Genomic DNA, 17,108 nt, shown 5'->3' on the forward strand with positions numbered 1-17,108 from the left:
TTTGTGCATGGGCATATGTGTCTAACACGGGTGTGAAAATAATGCCTTTGGTGGAAATCAGATAGGGGTGAAACTTTGCACAAAATATTATGTCAGAATTCTATTAGTTGACAAATGAAACTAGAAAGAGTGTAAAAGTGTGTTTTAAGGGAGCTGTTTTTTAGGGCTGTCAACTTTAGTCATTTATTCAACTAATCGGTCGATGACCTCTTGGTCGACTGACATTTATACTGGTCGACCTGTTGCATATTTTTTTTTTTTTTTTTTTCACCAATGAAGAAATTTTCATTGATTTACTCCTTGATATTTATTCCTTTTATTACCAGTTATATATTACTACATTCTAAATATAATTAGCCTATGTTTTATCCCAAACTTTAAATGCTTTAATTTAGACATAACAGCGCCAGAGTTTGGCGCACCACGTGAACACTCGGGAACCGTACCTGTGGCTGGCTGCACTGCTGCTTCGCGCTCAGTAAGGAATATAGGTAGGTTTGCTGTATTCATTCAGTTAGAACGCTACTTGTTTTGGCTTTTGTCGACAAAATGTCCAAGGAATTTAAATCTTTTGTCTGGCTGCATTTAAAAAAAAAAAAAAAAAAAATGACAAAACCGTTACTCCAATCCTCCCTGGCTGTAGGTCTCGCATCTGATTTTTGATCTTCGCTTAGAATGGAGGCATACATGACAGTTAAAGGCAGGGTAGGTAAAAAATTTATAAACAACTTTCTTCCAAATTTGTTTAAACTTTCTATATATATATCAATGCATAATTAAAATGTAAGTACTCATAAGTACTCGATAAAAATCGAGTGACTCTAGACCGTTTTATCTGTATTAAACAGCTCATTATTTTCCATTCAGGACGAAACATAGGATTGGCTTAGGCGACTGTCACTCTCTCGCAACCATGGCGAGAACTGAGGGAACTCAAGAGGCTGAAAAGTATGGACAGGTAAATCTTTCTTTTTGTATTTTGATCATACATATTTTTTTGTTTATTTTTTCATGAAGCATGTGTCATTAGCACATGTAGCTGCGTAATATAGCTAACATAACATTACTTAGTGAGCCGTAGTAGAGGCTTTGGAAGGAGCCCAGAAGGGAGGGGGTGGGGTGAATGGAAATAATGAGCTGTCTTTAAAACAGTCATGAGAGGCCTACAGACACTCGATTTTTATACTTTCTTTTTCAGAGTACTTACATTTTAATTATGTATTGATATATAAATAAAGTTTAAACAAATTTGGAAAAAAAAAAATTTTTTACCTACCCTGCCTTTAAAGTCCATTTTATCGATGCGGACTGTAAAATGAATAGCGTTGTGTTAGAAACAAAGCAGCGCACACGGGAGAAAATGTCACTGAAGTCGCGGACGCTTACCACATTCCACCAGAGAAGCGGGTGTCAGTGGTAACGGACAACGCTGTCAACATGCTCTCGGTGGAATTACTGAAGGGATCCGGTCAGTGGCCAGACGTGAGCTCCTCACTTTGCAGTTAAAAAAATCACTTAATTTTCAAATAATTTTATTATTATTATAGTTTTATGTATTATTGATGTTTTTTCGTTGTTGTTTTATAAATACTCTATGACAATTGTTTAATAAATGTTCAATCAAAATGCAAAACATCGCGTCTTTTTTATTTATTTATTTATTTTTTTAGTCGACTGATCGTTGCGCAGGACAGGACTTTGGTCGACTAAGCATTTCTTTGGTTGACTACAGCCCTACTGTTTTTATTGGAGTTCAAGTCCACTGGGCCAAAATGAAAAACATGCAAAAAAGAATATGTCATTCAGTGTTTGAAAACATTATGTGCTCAAATAAGAAGTCTTGACTTGTGCATTTGGCATGGGACAAAAGAGGCACTCCGAGGCTTTAAATCCTTCTTTTCAAGCTCTGTAATCACTTCAGTCTTGCTCAAAGAACAGAAAAATTTTAAAAGTATAAGTTCTTGAGGTTAGAAAGTCCATGTGCACTCTTGAGATAAACACTAATCTAACCTAAACGGGATTCTTCATTATCTGTAAGCTTTGGAAAGTCTCTTATTTCAAGCTGTCAGATTCCAGTAATTGTGATCTGTTTCTCCCAGCAGCTCTCCTTCTCTTTCTCCTCTCCTCCCTCTTCAGGACAGTGTTGTCTTTGTCTCTGTGCCACTGTGCTTTAAGTCCTTAGAGAGGGAGTTTGTCTCAATGGAGCTTTCTCACACCATGGCCCTCACTCATCATACAAACATCTACAACATCTGACAAACTACTCCTCGATTAACTCACTTATCTGAACGCGGTTTTCAAAATAAAGATTCTTCAGTGGTTCTAAGATTACTTTCACAGTAGCACTTTTGGTGCAATGTGTAATTTGTCTACACTTGGATTAGTGAAAGCACTTCATAAAAACAATGTCCGGAAACAAACAGAGCCTAAACTGCAAGCTTCAAATCTATATGTTATCACAAGCTAGACTTCAATCCTGCTCATTTCTAACTTGAAATCCATTGTTATTGTAAGAATAAAAGAAACTACGATACTTTGATCTCCTGAGAAACAGACAATACAAACATACACTGGCATCTCTGAGACACCCCACCGAAACACCTCTCTCACATATGTTATCAGTTCTTTCTCATCACCTTCCTCACCTATCCTCCCTCCACTTGGTTCACTCAGAATGGCCAATAGTATAATGTTCTACATGAATACAAGTAATATTTTCAACCATGTTTGGTATTATTTGAATAGTCTCAGGTCAAGTAGTCCAATGGTCGAAATCTTAAAAGAACGTACAGATCCTAAGATATTTTGCTCTTAGTATATCAGAAGTGCCCTTTTTTCAGAGTCTTCATGTAAATTACCTTCTGTTCCCTTTGAGGTGTAAACTACTCCGGTGTGGGGCCTGGGTTGATGCAAATTCCAATTGTTTGTACATGCCTCCATTTGGGGGATGTTTTATCTTGGTTTTGTATTTTAAGGATTGCAGCAAAAGGATCAGGGCCTTCTGTAGCTGGAATGAACCCGTGGAATGAAGGGTGTTCACACATTTCGTACTATGTATTTTACTAAAAGTCTGGTATACGTCTAACTCTTAGATTCACCTTTTGAGAATTTGATGCCTTATATTGTTTTGAATTGGCTATGTAATCGGCATAATACATATTTACCTGACTGTTAATAAATTGTTAAATTTTTATTTTATTCTGACTTACTCTGAAATTTTTTTCTCAAGTAGATTAAGTGAAGGTGTATGTTTCTGCAAATCTGCGTCTAGGGTTAAGTGCATATCAGATCTTAGACTAGATGGAGCATGGAGCACATCAGCTGAGATTCTAGATTTCTGACTTACTGCTTGACTTTAGCTAGGTTGAACTTCGTTGCATTAACTATGGGGGACTAGTTATAGTACTGGTCATAACCGCTGGTTATTATCTCAGCTTTAGTTAAGTTGTACGTAGTTATTTAACTGTCGGGGGCTAGAAAAAGAGTTCTAGCATAACCACTGATTATTGTTTTGGGCTTTAAGTTGTACATGGGTAACTGTAGGGGACTAAACAGAAATACTATTTAAATAATGGTAAGCATGGGCGACCCTTTTAAATAGTATTAGTCATAACCTCTGGCAAATGATACCTTCCTTTGACCAAGTGTGCGGACCTTACAGTATAAAACATTTACTTTGCATGCCTTGTTTTAGAATGAAATTATTTTAGTACTTCAGTTAGTACTGCTTCATCTAGGTATGCACATAATATATAAATATGTAAATGGATTTACATTTAGCAGGATCCCACAGGTCCTCAAAGTCTAAAAAAGTATTTGAATTCAGTTTTATCAAATTTAAGTATGGTATTAGAATAGAATAGAATAGAATAGAATGGTATTTGGGGATTTAAAAAAAGGGAATTCTGATATGGCTTAATTTGTGCACCATCTCTACTGCATAATTAATCTCTCATTGGCTCATAATTGTCTTCATACATTTCTTGGATTCTTTGCATCTTTTGCAGTCTATTTGCCACATATATTAAGCCTTAATGGAATTAATGCAAGTGTATACAAATGCAATGAATGCTTCAAGTGTAGACCATTTCACTAAATATGGCGCTCAAGTCTGTAGATGTTCTCCTAAAGTCACAATATAAAGTTTACAAAAGGGGGTTTCGTGGTGATGCCATAAACCATTTTTGGTTCCCTAAATATAAGATCATATGGACCAACATTTTAATAATCTAATGAACCTTTTTCCACTATAAACAACCTTTTGTGGAATGGAAATCTTCCATGGATTTTAATACAAATAAAGAAACATATTTGTCTATCATCATACTTTGCTTATTTGCCAATATCTCTTTCATATCCATTTATCCATTAATGAATCTCTCACAGACACTCTAGCAGCACTTGATTGAGCATTTATTTCCAGAGCATATTAAACCTTAAACAGCCATCTCCTCAGACATCTGCAGGTCTGTCTCTGCACGCTGCCAACTTATTTTTTACAGCTCTTATATATTTTATTAACTTTCTCTCCAGTATGCCCTGCTGATGAAGCAATGCTCTCTGGTTTCTCGCTGCGATCCAAGACTGCAAAACTGACTCCAAATGATCCCGGATATCATATTTCGTTTGATTTTGATTGAGGGTCCTAGGACTTGTTTCCAAAATAAATGTTGGCAACCCAAAACACATGAAAGTCTATGAAGGTATCACGGCTCTATAGCATGCATGCTCGGATTGCTTACGGCTCCCTGAACTTCAGAATGATTGAAGCATTGCGTCAGGTGGAAAAGTGAAAGGAAGAATTGAGAATGTTACCACAGTTTGGCCAGATACACCCTAAAAATCTGGATTTAAAATCAGTAAGATCTGGCAACCCAGTGTATGTGCCGTTCAGAAAACCCCTTTCTTTCCAGGATGTTTTGTAGGGTACTGTGACATCACGTGACTGGGAACATCTGGATGATGAACAGCATGCTAGTAGCAAACAGCCGTAAATCTTCAGATTTCTCTTTGTGCGCTTGACATCAACTCAAGGGGAGGTCAGAAAGGACTGATTCTTTTGAGGGGAAACTGCACAAAACATCAGAGTCTTGTCACAGTATGTTGATGATTATAAAAAGCCCTTAAAATATATTTTATGACATGTCAGATGTTGGGTGGTCACCCTCAGTAAAATGATGTTTTAACTTTGCAGAGTTACAAGAAAAAACTTTTCTATTTCCATTTTATTTTATTTCCTATCCTTAAGGCTTCACACCGACAGTCTTTCAACAGCTGTAACACACTCACTTGTTTATTATGCCAAAACAAATCTGTAAAACCACACTGGGGCTTTAATCCAAAACTTAGTGCGCTCCCTACATAGGCAGTGTTTTAGGTGTTCATAGGCACATTCTTCATGTAAAGGCTTTTTTAAAACTTACTTTAGCCAAATCCTTATGCAGCATCATTAGTACTGTATACCAATCCCAGAATGCATTGTGACTAAGTGATGGAAATGCAGATTTGTAAATATGCACTTTTAGATAATCACTTTATCTAAGTGATGTGCTAAGGCTGGAGGATAAAAGTATTACCTCAATATTTATTTCCATATCATTCAGTATCAATATTTTTCATATTTTTTTTATGCCATTAATAGGGAGCAAATGCATTTCACATGTGTTTAAACCCTGAGAAATAAACAAATATTAAAATAAACACAAGTTGTTTGTTTACAATTAAACTCCGCAGAATAAGCTAGCTTTTAATTTAGGCCCAAATTAAATGTTTTATCTTTCCCTATATTTTCCTTCTTTTACAATTCCATGATTTTGAATGATTAAAATGTATAATAAAAATGGTGTCTAATGAAATTAAATCACAAAAACGTGAACAATTTAATTGTTCTTTTAAAGTGTAGTCAAATTAGAATATACCAAATAATTTACCTATACATACTGCTGATGTTTACTACTCATGATATGTGATACACACACACACACGTTTGTTTTTGTGAAAAGTGTGTTCATCAGCGACATGTTGTTTAGATGTAGGCTACATATTGAATAGTACTCAAGTTCAATGTTCTTTGATAAACAACAGTATTGATTGTGGAGGTCTGTGAGAGCTGCAACAGGCTGAGCACAGTGTGACTGTGGTATGTGTATGAATGTGAGAGTTTAGTTTAACAGCTATCAGTTGAACCCCTGCACAAGAAATCAAGTGTGCAGGTAAGTAGCCTGCTCAACTCTCCAAACAACTCTCACAGGACGTCCCAACACTTCTGTATGCATATTACAACCTGTCAGGTAATGTTACATGATCACATCTATGTTTGTATTTAGTGTCAAAGCCATGTGTGTTACTGTAACATGCTTTTAAATGTCACATTAGCGATCTGTTGTGCATGTCATATGCAGAAAAGTGTGTAGATGAGAAAATTACAGTAGGGAGTTTTAATTTAGCACTTTAATGCTAAAATTAAGTAGACTTTTATCGATGTTCCTACAAAAATAAATATTTAGTGTTTATTTTTTTCCAACACCATTCTGTAATAAATTCTAAGCTTTGAACCAAACCAACTGAGATGAAAGTATTGCAGCGTGATGATAAATGTATTGAAACATCAACAAAAAAGACAGAGGTACAATACTTTTTGGAGTGGTGTACTTTAAGTTTTCTCTCTGAAAATTTGGCAAATAAACATTGAACACTACAGCTTCTATACAGCATGTACTGCTGTTCAAAAGTTTGGAGAGAGCTGAAATTATTATTGTTATTATTATTTCTGTGATGTGCAGCTGAATTTTCAGCATCATTCCTCCAGTCTTCAGTGTCACATGATCTTCAGAAATCATTCTAATATACTGATTTGTTGCTCAAGAAACATTTCTGATTATTATCAAAGTTGAAAACTGGTGTGCTGCCTCATATTTATGCAGAAACCATCATGCATGTTTTTCATAATTATGAATAGTAAGTATAAAATAACAGCATTTATTTGAAAACAGCATTTATTAAACATGTTTTCTAAATCTTTTGTAACATTGCAAATGTCTTTTCTGTCACTATTGATCAAGTTAATGCATCCTTGCTACATAAAAGTATTTATTTTAACTGACCCCAAACTTTTGATTGGTAGTATATCATCACTAGTCTCAGAGCTCACTTATGTCTGTTGTGAAGTTTTTATGTTGTCGGTGAAGACCATAAATGGGATCTGACACTTCTCATTTGACAATAAAACCAGAAATATCGGAAAATCACCACATGTCTGAACATTGGTGAAACTGCAGATAAATACAGTAAAAACAATATAATAATCTAAAGGGAGTGTAGACTGGTTTCTGCTCTGCAGGTTTATATTGCAGTTGCCATGAACTCCAAAGGTCTGAATCCTCAAACATGCATCAAACACACCTAGATCTGCTCTCTTTAGTGTGTAAATCGCTGCAGTATCAGAGATTAAACACACCTTCCTCAAACTCAAATAAAACACAACATAAAGCTTCAACTCTCAGCCAAACACCATCAGTCATTCAGAGAGGCAAAACAAACCATCAATATACTGTAGAGACAAAGCTCAAAGTGGGTCAGGCTGAGGATCTCAAGAAATATCTGAGACCACACTGAACATTTAGGAGGTTTTTCATTTATAAACAACTGCGAATGATAAATCATTTTTATTCTTACTGCAAGATCGCCACACCAAGCGCTAGAATCAAATAAATAAGAAAATAGAGACTGATCTCAAGTCCATCTTGCTCACCACATTCAAGTCTTTTAAAGTCCATAATAAAACGCTGATTAAAACTTCAGCATGCCCATTTTTATCAGTAACATAACTTAAGTCAAACTTCAAGAGTTCGATGCAAACTAAAGAAACTTTTGCAGAAACAAAGTCTAAAAAGTGACAACTTTTTTTTACCTAAATGAACATTAATGCATGAAAAGGACTTAAATTATGGTCACCTACAGTACAACAGCAGTCAGCTATCACTAGTTCAGTAGTCCAGTTATCATTGGTTCAGTAGGTCAGTGGCACAACAACACAGACCATGTGTAAAAACATAAATAAACGAGTCTTATTTACCATCTTGACCACTGAATCCTGGTTACCAAGTTGTCATCCTAAGATCTGTGCCTCCAGTAGAGAAGACTTCCCAGTTTAGTTCTGGAGTGGTAAATGCAGCTTTCCCATGATAATCTCATATCCAGAGGTGCTTCCATGGTGTCCAGTTTGAGACGGCTGGTAGATTTGGACTAATGTGGATTACAGCCATTGTTTAGCAAGTTATTGCAAGTTTGTACAAGAGAAGGATGTCTGCTGAGAAATGCAAAGTGTCAAGCAGTCTGTCGTCAGCTCAATGCACCGTTTTGTCTCGACTGTAAAGTGCTTGAGAGAGAGAGAGAGAGAGAGAGAGAGTAAAGGGTCAGAGAAGAGTAGGAGGAGGTCTTTCTTTCGGAGGAAATCCCCCTGAAGGCTTTTCATACTTTTCTCAGTGGCAAATCAGGACCTCCCTTAACACACACACACACACACACACACTCAAACAAAGAGACCACTAAAGCCTCCCTAAATTCTTTCATTTCCTTTGTACAGATTAGTTTCTTCTCGTTTAAACACTCTAGAGAGAGGGAGAGGCAGAAATATACAGAGGCTCTTGGAATGTGTAGTTACACAAACACCTGAGTATTATACACAGAGAGACACTCTCAGGAGGAGACTGACGGATGAAAACAGACGGTTTCGTAGAAGGAATGTCCATTACTTACACACACACACACACACACACACACACACACACTTCTAACTATTGGCATGAAGGTTTGGTCAAATTTGCAGCTTATTCTAGCCAAGAACCGCCCACTTAGACAGGAAGACACCATCTGATTGACATGTACAGTGACCAACAGCAGTTTATTTTATTTTTAAACCAAATCTTTTTTCTTTCTTTCTTTAAAAAAAATGTAAAAGGAACAACTTAAGTGATGTATTGTTAAAGTTCTTAAAGACCACTCAGCTCTTTAATTTCTTTTTCTTTCTTTCTTTCTTTTTTTCTTTCTTTCTTTCTTTCTTCCTTTTTGTACTGCACTGTATGTTACCTATTTTACTTCTGTAATGTGAAATGTCTTTAATAGTTTTAGTCCAATAACAAAATAATTTTTTTTTAAAACTATAACAAAACAATTTTTTTTTTTAAACTATAAAAATCTATATTTAATCTATAAATCAATTGCAATAAATCAAGTATTTAAAAAAATTGTGTCCATTGTGATTTCATGTTGACTTAAACAAACCTCCACCCAACCGAACATGTACAACAGAATATGACACATGTTTCTGGCCAGACATTAAACACAATGATGAAAGAATTATGGTTTTACCAGTTAGTCTGGAGCGTTGCATGGATGACATCAAGGACACAGGATAATACAGTCCTTGTGTTGCTCTGCAATTGCTGAATAAAGATAAAGGGTCAGAAACACTTCAATGCCGTTCTGGATGTACTGTGTAGAAATTAGACTGATGGACAGATGAGTCAAGAAGAAAAAGAGAGATTTGGTGGGAATGAGCAGATAGAAAGATCTCTGTAATGTTGTAACATTTATCAGATGATCATAAATGAAAGGGTCTGATCAAAGCCTGCTAAAACACTAAGCCATGTGAAGCTGAGATGTCTGGAGATAGAAGACCTTTCACAGATGACACAAGCAGAAAGAGCTATTATTTACACTGCCCAAAATGTGCAGATACAGAATAAGTTACAAACCCAATGTTAATACTAAGAGGTTTGTTCAGATCACTAATTATATGTGTGAAAGTAGCTGTAATGGCTGACTAAGCAAACACCATAAAAGTGGGGTTATTATTGAAATATAATGTTTTAGAAAGGGACAAAAAAAATATAACAGGGCTCAACACCAAAAAATAATGTTGCCTTGTTCTTCTCAGTAAACTTTTATCTTGCATATGATTTTTTGTGGAGTGTGTGGATTTTATTCCAAGTATTTTACTTTTTGGTATACGCACCTCGGTTGGATTGTTTTGAAGGCTGTTTTCCAGTAGTTCTAAATCTTCAGTAGTTTTTTTCTATATAAAATACATATTGTTTTTATTGTTTTAGACCCATGTAACCTAATATAAAGTTCAAACATTATTAAAGGCAACTGAACAGTCATTATTAAAATAAATTAAAAAATTATTGCAATAAAACAATTATGCGCATCGGTATGTCTGACTCCGTGTAGTCTCACTACAGTAGTATTCAGGTATAAAAATTGCATAAATCACTGCATAAAGGTAATTTTAAATATAGATTAAACATCATTAAAATGACAAAAACTGATTTAGATAATTTTTTGTCTTTTGTTGTTTGACGAAAATTAGAAGGTTTGTTAGGCTGCTGTCACTTTAAGACCTGATGCATGAATCTAATATAATGATACACAACCCATTTATTTTTCAACTGTTTCAGTTCTCTTAAGACTTAACATCTTTGTTTACGTGGATACTCACCAAGACTCATCTCTCTCTTTTTTTTTAATGTGTGTATTTGTCCAAGCAAAATAAAACTCTGGTATTCCTGCATGGGCATGAATGGATTAAAATTGCTTGAATGTTTATATTGGCAAGACTTTCAATAAACTTTTGTACTGATGCAGCACTGGTTTGGTTGTCCTTCACACCGACCCCGGGCCATCAGGCAGTTGAGCTCTGATCATAATGCTGAGAAAAACAGGAAGGAAGCCGAGAGGAAGGATTGATGCTTCTTGTTAGATCTTAAAGAGCGAGAGACACCTGTGGTTTCTTTGCCCTGCATATTCATCTGGACTGTAGCATTGAACACAAGACCCTCAATCCAGCTAACACCCTGAAGCTGCTGGACCTGCAGGGGTCTGACTCTGACCCTCATTTAAGGGTCATTCAGCCACCCACCCACCCACCCACCCACACACACACACACACACACACACACACACACACACACACACACACACTCTCCCTCGCTTTCTAATGCCTTCCCTTCACAAACAAAGCAATAATCCCTCTCTCATAGATATGTAAATACATGCACATAGTACATTGTGTTTACAGTCCCAGTATAATTTGAGTGAATCCCTGAGAGATCAGCACTAATCCAAAGATCATATGTTATTTTGAACATTTCTCATCATTTACTCATCCACGTCACTTCAGTTTGACTTTTTTCCACCCTCAGTGATGTTTACCAGGTTGTCCACACTGCTGATTTTCAAATAATGGCAGCAATGATGTAATGAAGTGCAGGTGCTGTCAAGCTCCACAGATAGCAAAATGTTATCATATCAAGATTTATCTATTTTTCTCTGTAAATCTTTTTAATCAGATGGTTTGAATTATACAGAACTTTGAAAAATACAAAAAATGCATATCATAACAATATCCCATATGATACTATATGGAATTTTTTGTCAATTATGATGCTTGACAACCCTTGGATATCCTTCATTTCTATTGGGTGAAAACATTTCTGCTAAATTTCTCCTTAAGTGCTCCACAGACATTATTTAAAAATAAATCTTAAGAGGAATGTAAAATCAATCCATTTTTTTACAGATGGAAAAATTTTGCTAATAGAAGAAGAAGAATGAGTTAGATATCAGTTTTAGCATGAAGAACACATCTGGAATAGAGACAGCTGTGGATGATTTGTGTGTGTGTGTGTGTGTGTGTGTGTGTGTGTGTGTGTGTGTGTGTGTGTGTGTGTGTGTTAAATAAACCTGAAAAGTGAATGAGTGATGTGAACTAGTATAAGATGGTTTACAAGCAGATTTTCTGTATTGTGTTCATTGTCTTTAACACGTTTACTCTTCTGTTTCTCTATCTTTCTCTCACACACTTTCTTTTTTAATCCCTAAACAGCAGAGCCAGACACTTCTGTAACCTGATCACCATCATCTGTTTCTGCTTTATCCTCAGCGTTTCGTGAGGAAACGTTATCTGAAGCTTTTGAACTGTGATGTGGACATATGAGAGCATCACTGCATCCATGAAATCAAAGTCTATAAGTCAGAATTCACTTTAATATGAAAGATGAAAATATTTTAAAGCTTGTAAATGGATGTGCAACAATGTGCAGTTTAGTATTTTTATTCAAGCTATTGTACATAATAATCCACACTGAAATATATGTTATTTGATTTATAAACTGACTAAATCATCCTTTTTGTGGAGGGCAGGTAAATGTGCATTGCTTACTATAGGTGGAGTGCTTTTGGTTAGAAATTTAGCTGTTTAATGTTATGTTAGCTATATGCAGTTAGTTAGGTTGCATCCCTTTCTGGTATCCTTGCATATTGTGGTCGAATCATAGAGGGTTTATTAGAGGGGTAACTTTGCACAGACAATGTCTGTAAATGATTGTATAGCTTGCATTGTAACACATATAATGTTAAAGTCTTGTATGGTTTGGAGACAGTTATATTTGTTCATTTCACTATGTTAAGTGATGAGAAATGATTTTCTAGAAGTCAGTCAGTGTTATTTCTAATTTATTTATTTATTTATTTTAAAGAAAAGCACAAAATCCACTAATCAGCAGGATTAAAACTAAAACTTAACTAATTAACTAAAACTCTAAAAACACATTATTTGAAATGGAATAAAGGTTAACAAAAAAAAATACTAACATTTATTTCATTTCAGCTTTTAGGCAACATTTGTATTTATTTATTTATTTTTAGATGTACTAAAATAACTAAAACTAAATCTGAAAAAAAAAAAAATATATATATATATATATACATATATATATATATATATATATATATATATATTTTTTTTTTTTTTTTTTTTTTTTTTTTTTTCAGATTTAGTTTTAGTTATATATATATATAGTACAGACCAAAAGTTTGCACACCTTCTCATTCAAAGAGTTAATAAGTTGCTAACAAGGCTTAGTATGTTGCTAGAATGATTGTTAGCATGTCTTAACATGTTAACAGGTTTTGCAAGTTGTTTATATGATTAAGCATGTTGTAGCACATTATTAGCATAGTTTGACATATTGCTAGAATGATTTAATCAGGTCTTAACATGATGCTAGCATGACTTTTCATGCCGTTAGCATGATTTTGCACATTGCTAGCATGTAAGACGCTTATATTATAGAGGCAAAGACCTCTTAGTGGTGTATTGAGGCATTTAAAGTTGAAGATTCTCTCTTGGATTTAGACTAGAAAAGGAAGCCCCAAGACAAACTTTGGTAAACCTTGACTTTGAGATCAGCTTGACATGCTTGACCTGGAAGTTAAGCTTATTTTGAAAGTGTAATGATTATACAGGCTTCACGGATAAAACTTTTAAACAATAATACTATGTTAGCCTCGTCACGCCGACATAATAAACCCACTGAAATCATCACAGCAGAACAAACAGCCACAGCACACTTGCAGAGAAAAAGGTCCAAAAACTTTCAAAAGATACATCTTTGTACCTTATTTACACTTAAAAGATGCATTTTAGTACCGTAAAAGTACATATTTGTCCCTAAAGTGTACACATTAGTGTCTAAATTATACATATTAGTACCTTTTAAAAGGATACGGGCACAGTGACAGCTTTTGGACCTTTTTTTCCAGGGTGTGTGCATGTGTGTGTAGTGCTTTATACAATACATGTTGTTTTAAAGGTTTGCAGAAATAAACAGGAAAATAACAAAGTCTTGCAATTAAATCATTCATTAATTTGTGAAATTACTTAGATTTCAGCTATAAACAGCTCCACAGAAGACAATAATGTCAGATTCAGTTTCAATAACAGTGTGAGTTTTGCAAAGAACAAAATCACTTTAAAGCAGAAGAATTCTGCTCGGTTTAGTTTGATGTTGAGTCAATTTAGTTCAATAGTGTGTGTGTGTGTGTGTGTGTGTGTGTGTGTGTGTGTGTGTGTGTGAGTGAACGTGGGTGTGTTTTGATGTCTTAGTCCACATGTCTATGTTAAAACAGATTGATAAACATCAAATAATGCTTGAGTGAAAATGTAAAATGCAGAAAGTCTGTGTAAGGGTCCGTTTTAGATAAATGACATAGAAGTCAATGGAAAGTCCCCATCATGATAGTGTGTGTGTGTGTGTGTGTGTGTGTGTGTGTGTGTATTTGGGTGGAGTAGGGTGTAGTTGAATGGAAGTCTTTTCTCAGTTTCAATAATGAGACAATAGAAGTGCATGAATAAATGTGTGAAAGGGTTTTTTCATAGGATCTATTTCAGTAGCAGACAAAGATTCGCTTCATCTGTCAAATCCATTTACATCCTTCTGTGTGTATGAGGAGAAACCACTGTACTCAAACTAGAAACAGAAAGTCATTTTAGTATGATTTACAAAATCTATACAGGCCTAGAGCTTCAATAGTGAATACCTTTCAAAAATTACTAAAGTAGTATTAGTATTTACATGTACTTAAAAAATGTACCTGCATCTTGAAAATTGTAAAATAATTACAAATAATGAAAAGGAAGTAACACACTGATTTAAACATGAAACTCTGATGTAGAAAGAAAAAAAAAGGATTTTTTATTTATTTTTTATAAAGCATAGCACTGTATAAGATTCTTAAGTGAAAGATATGGCATTATTATCATGATAGTGCCCAAAAGCGCTAGTTACAGTGATTTTTTTTTAAATTATTTTTCTTTGTTTGCAGAAGAGACACAACAGAGAACCTGAATAATGTTTCCGTGTGTGTGTGTGTGTGTGTGTGTGTGTGTGTGTGTGTGTATGACACACCCCATTTAAATATAGTATGAGCAAGATGTCCCAATCATAGCAAACACATTTAAATTCACTGTGTATTTCTACACCACTGCTGACCATAATATGGGAATACAGAAATAAAATCGATTATTATTGAAATATCTTTTATGTTTCTCTTTTCTTCTCTGTTGAATTTAGAAGAAATACTATTCCCTTGAGCAGTGGTGGAAGTATGCATGCATTCACTATTCAGGACAAACACACGGCTGGACCATCCAATCACACACACACACACAAGCACGAGTGCACATCCAGACAGTCTGAGCTGCATCTGCAACAATTTAAAATGTAAAATGGAATTAGAGCTGATCTCCATCCTTTGTATGAATGTGTGTGTGTGTGTGTGTGTGTTTGTGTGTGTGTGTGTGTGTGTTTAATATGAATGCCTGTATACGCTATCAGCCGGAGGGAATGCTTATAAAGCACAGATGTAATGTGAGGCTCGGTCTAAATTACCTTTGACACTCTACAGCAGCTGTTCACCCTTTGATTTTGTGCATTCTTGAATATGAATAATGCTTTACTGAGTACGCTTTCAGTGTTAAATGTTGCTAGTAGTTGTGGTTTGCTGACTGAATCACATTACATTAATGCTTGACTTTGACCTTTACGTATTTCAAAATTGTAATATGTACAGTATATGCATGAGGTAGTTCATCACGGCTGGCTTTAGGACTGTTTATAGAAGTGTGTTGACAGTCTGGTTAAGATGACAGATGACATTAAGGTAGATGACAAATAAACATGAACTGTTTTCAACATCCTCATTTTAGATTATAATATTATACCTAGGAAAGTTTAGAAAGTGTCTGGGTCATGTTTCTCACCACAATCAAAGAGAAAGAAAAGACAAAGAAAATAAAGACATTTAAGGACAATTATGTTTTTGTTTTTGTTCTTTTTAAGATTATTTTAAAGACGTTTTATAATTAAGATCAATATTGCCATCCTAATTACTGTTAATGCAATAATTAGATGTTTTTCAAATTATTATTATTATGAAATAACTGTAAATAAAAATGCTGCCACCATGCTAATATTTGTACTTTTTAATTTTAATTAAAACATGAAGTTATTTTTAGTTTTTATATATATATAAAACAATCTAAATTTATTTCTTTGTGCAGCATTTAATTGTATTTTATTATTATTATTATTTTTTTTATATATATATATATTTAAATATAACTCTTGGCAGGTTCTTGACAGGATTTCATAAAATTCACTCTTATATCTTTGTTTTGCAATTTATCAATTTATCTGACTTTATAAACTGCATAATATTTACGCAAGAATTATAAAAATATAGTGTCGCTTCTGGACATGCCGTGTGAACTACTCCAGAGCACACTGACCCTGATCAGGCAGCAGAAATGAGTGACTCTGTCATACTGCATTCTCCTCCTCCTCTTCTCTGCTTTAATGAATCTCAGATGCAGAGCAGAGCAGCTGAGACTAGTTATGTCTGTACAAAGATTCAGGAAACTGAATCAGAGGCGAGGGGCTTCGAGTCACAGGACATTCTCGATCCACATGCAGACACATGATGAGTGAGCTTACATGCATTTACTTACATGCTTACACAGCATTATCAACACCAATATAACATATAATTCATGTCTGCATGAGTGCTGTGATTTTACTGAAGGATAGATGTAAAACAGTGCCCTCCACTGGCTGATGGCAAACTGCAGGTTTTTAGGGTTTTTATAAAATAATAATTCATTCCCATGCTTTTTCTGTTTTGAGTAAACTATCACTTTAATGACCATGAAAGAAACACAAGTGAGTGTGTGGTGGATGTGTTTGTCAGATTGAGAAGGCCATTCCTGTCATCTCTTTTCTGAGCGTTTGCTTAAGTTTAGCTGTGTGTGTGTGTGTGTGTGTGTGTGTGTGTGTGTGTGTGTGTGTGTGTGTGTGTGTGTGTGAGAGAATGTCTGGACGTTTCAGGCGAGCACACCTACTGCTGAGTCTCTTTATTTGTGAGTAGATTTGCTGTGTTTACACTGAGTGTGTTATCAGTCATTGGTCTGAGAGCTACACACACACACACACACACCTCTGTCTAACTCCATTTGTTCATATGCTGAGCCATCACATCCAGTGCAAAATTAAACTTTCTCATACACGGTGTTATATTCATGTGACCAACAGATGTGAGTGGTTTAGTGCTTCTTTTAACACTGTGTGCAACCTTAAACATGAAATATTACATTTTTAATTTTAATTAAAACATCAGAATTTTTTATTACATCAGAATTTTAATGTTGTGCATCTCTAATCAAAATGTAATAACTCAGCTTACAAAACAACTTTCCTATTAATCTGATG

The 17,108-nt window shown here is 34.9% G+C and overlaps 1 protein-coding gene across 1 annotated transcript in view; it reads right to left on the reverse strand.

The window, feature by feature from the left end:
• LOC132152203 (uncharacterized) overlaps window positions 1–8,416 on the reverse strand; it is a 37,028-nt gene extending 28,612 nt beyond the window's left edge. The window contains exon 1 of the mRNA XM_059560993.1: window positions 8,075–8,416. Within this exon, the coding sequence (XP_059416976.1) occupies window positions 8,075–8,077 (3 nt within the window). The 5' untranslated portion in view covers window positions 8,078–8,416. The remainder of the gene's footprint in view (window positions 1–8,074) is intronic.
• Window positions 8,417–17,108: the final 8,692 nt, after the last annotated feature.

This window comes from Carassius carassius, chromosome 10 (assembly GCF_963082965.1).
Source record: "Carassius carassius chromosome 10, fCarCar2.1, whole genome shotgun sequence".
Taxonomy (NCBI): Eukaryota; Metazoa; Chordata; class Actinopteri; order Cypriniformes; family Cyprinidae; genus Carassius; species Carassius carassius.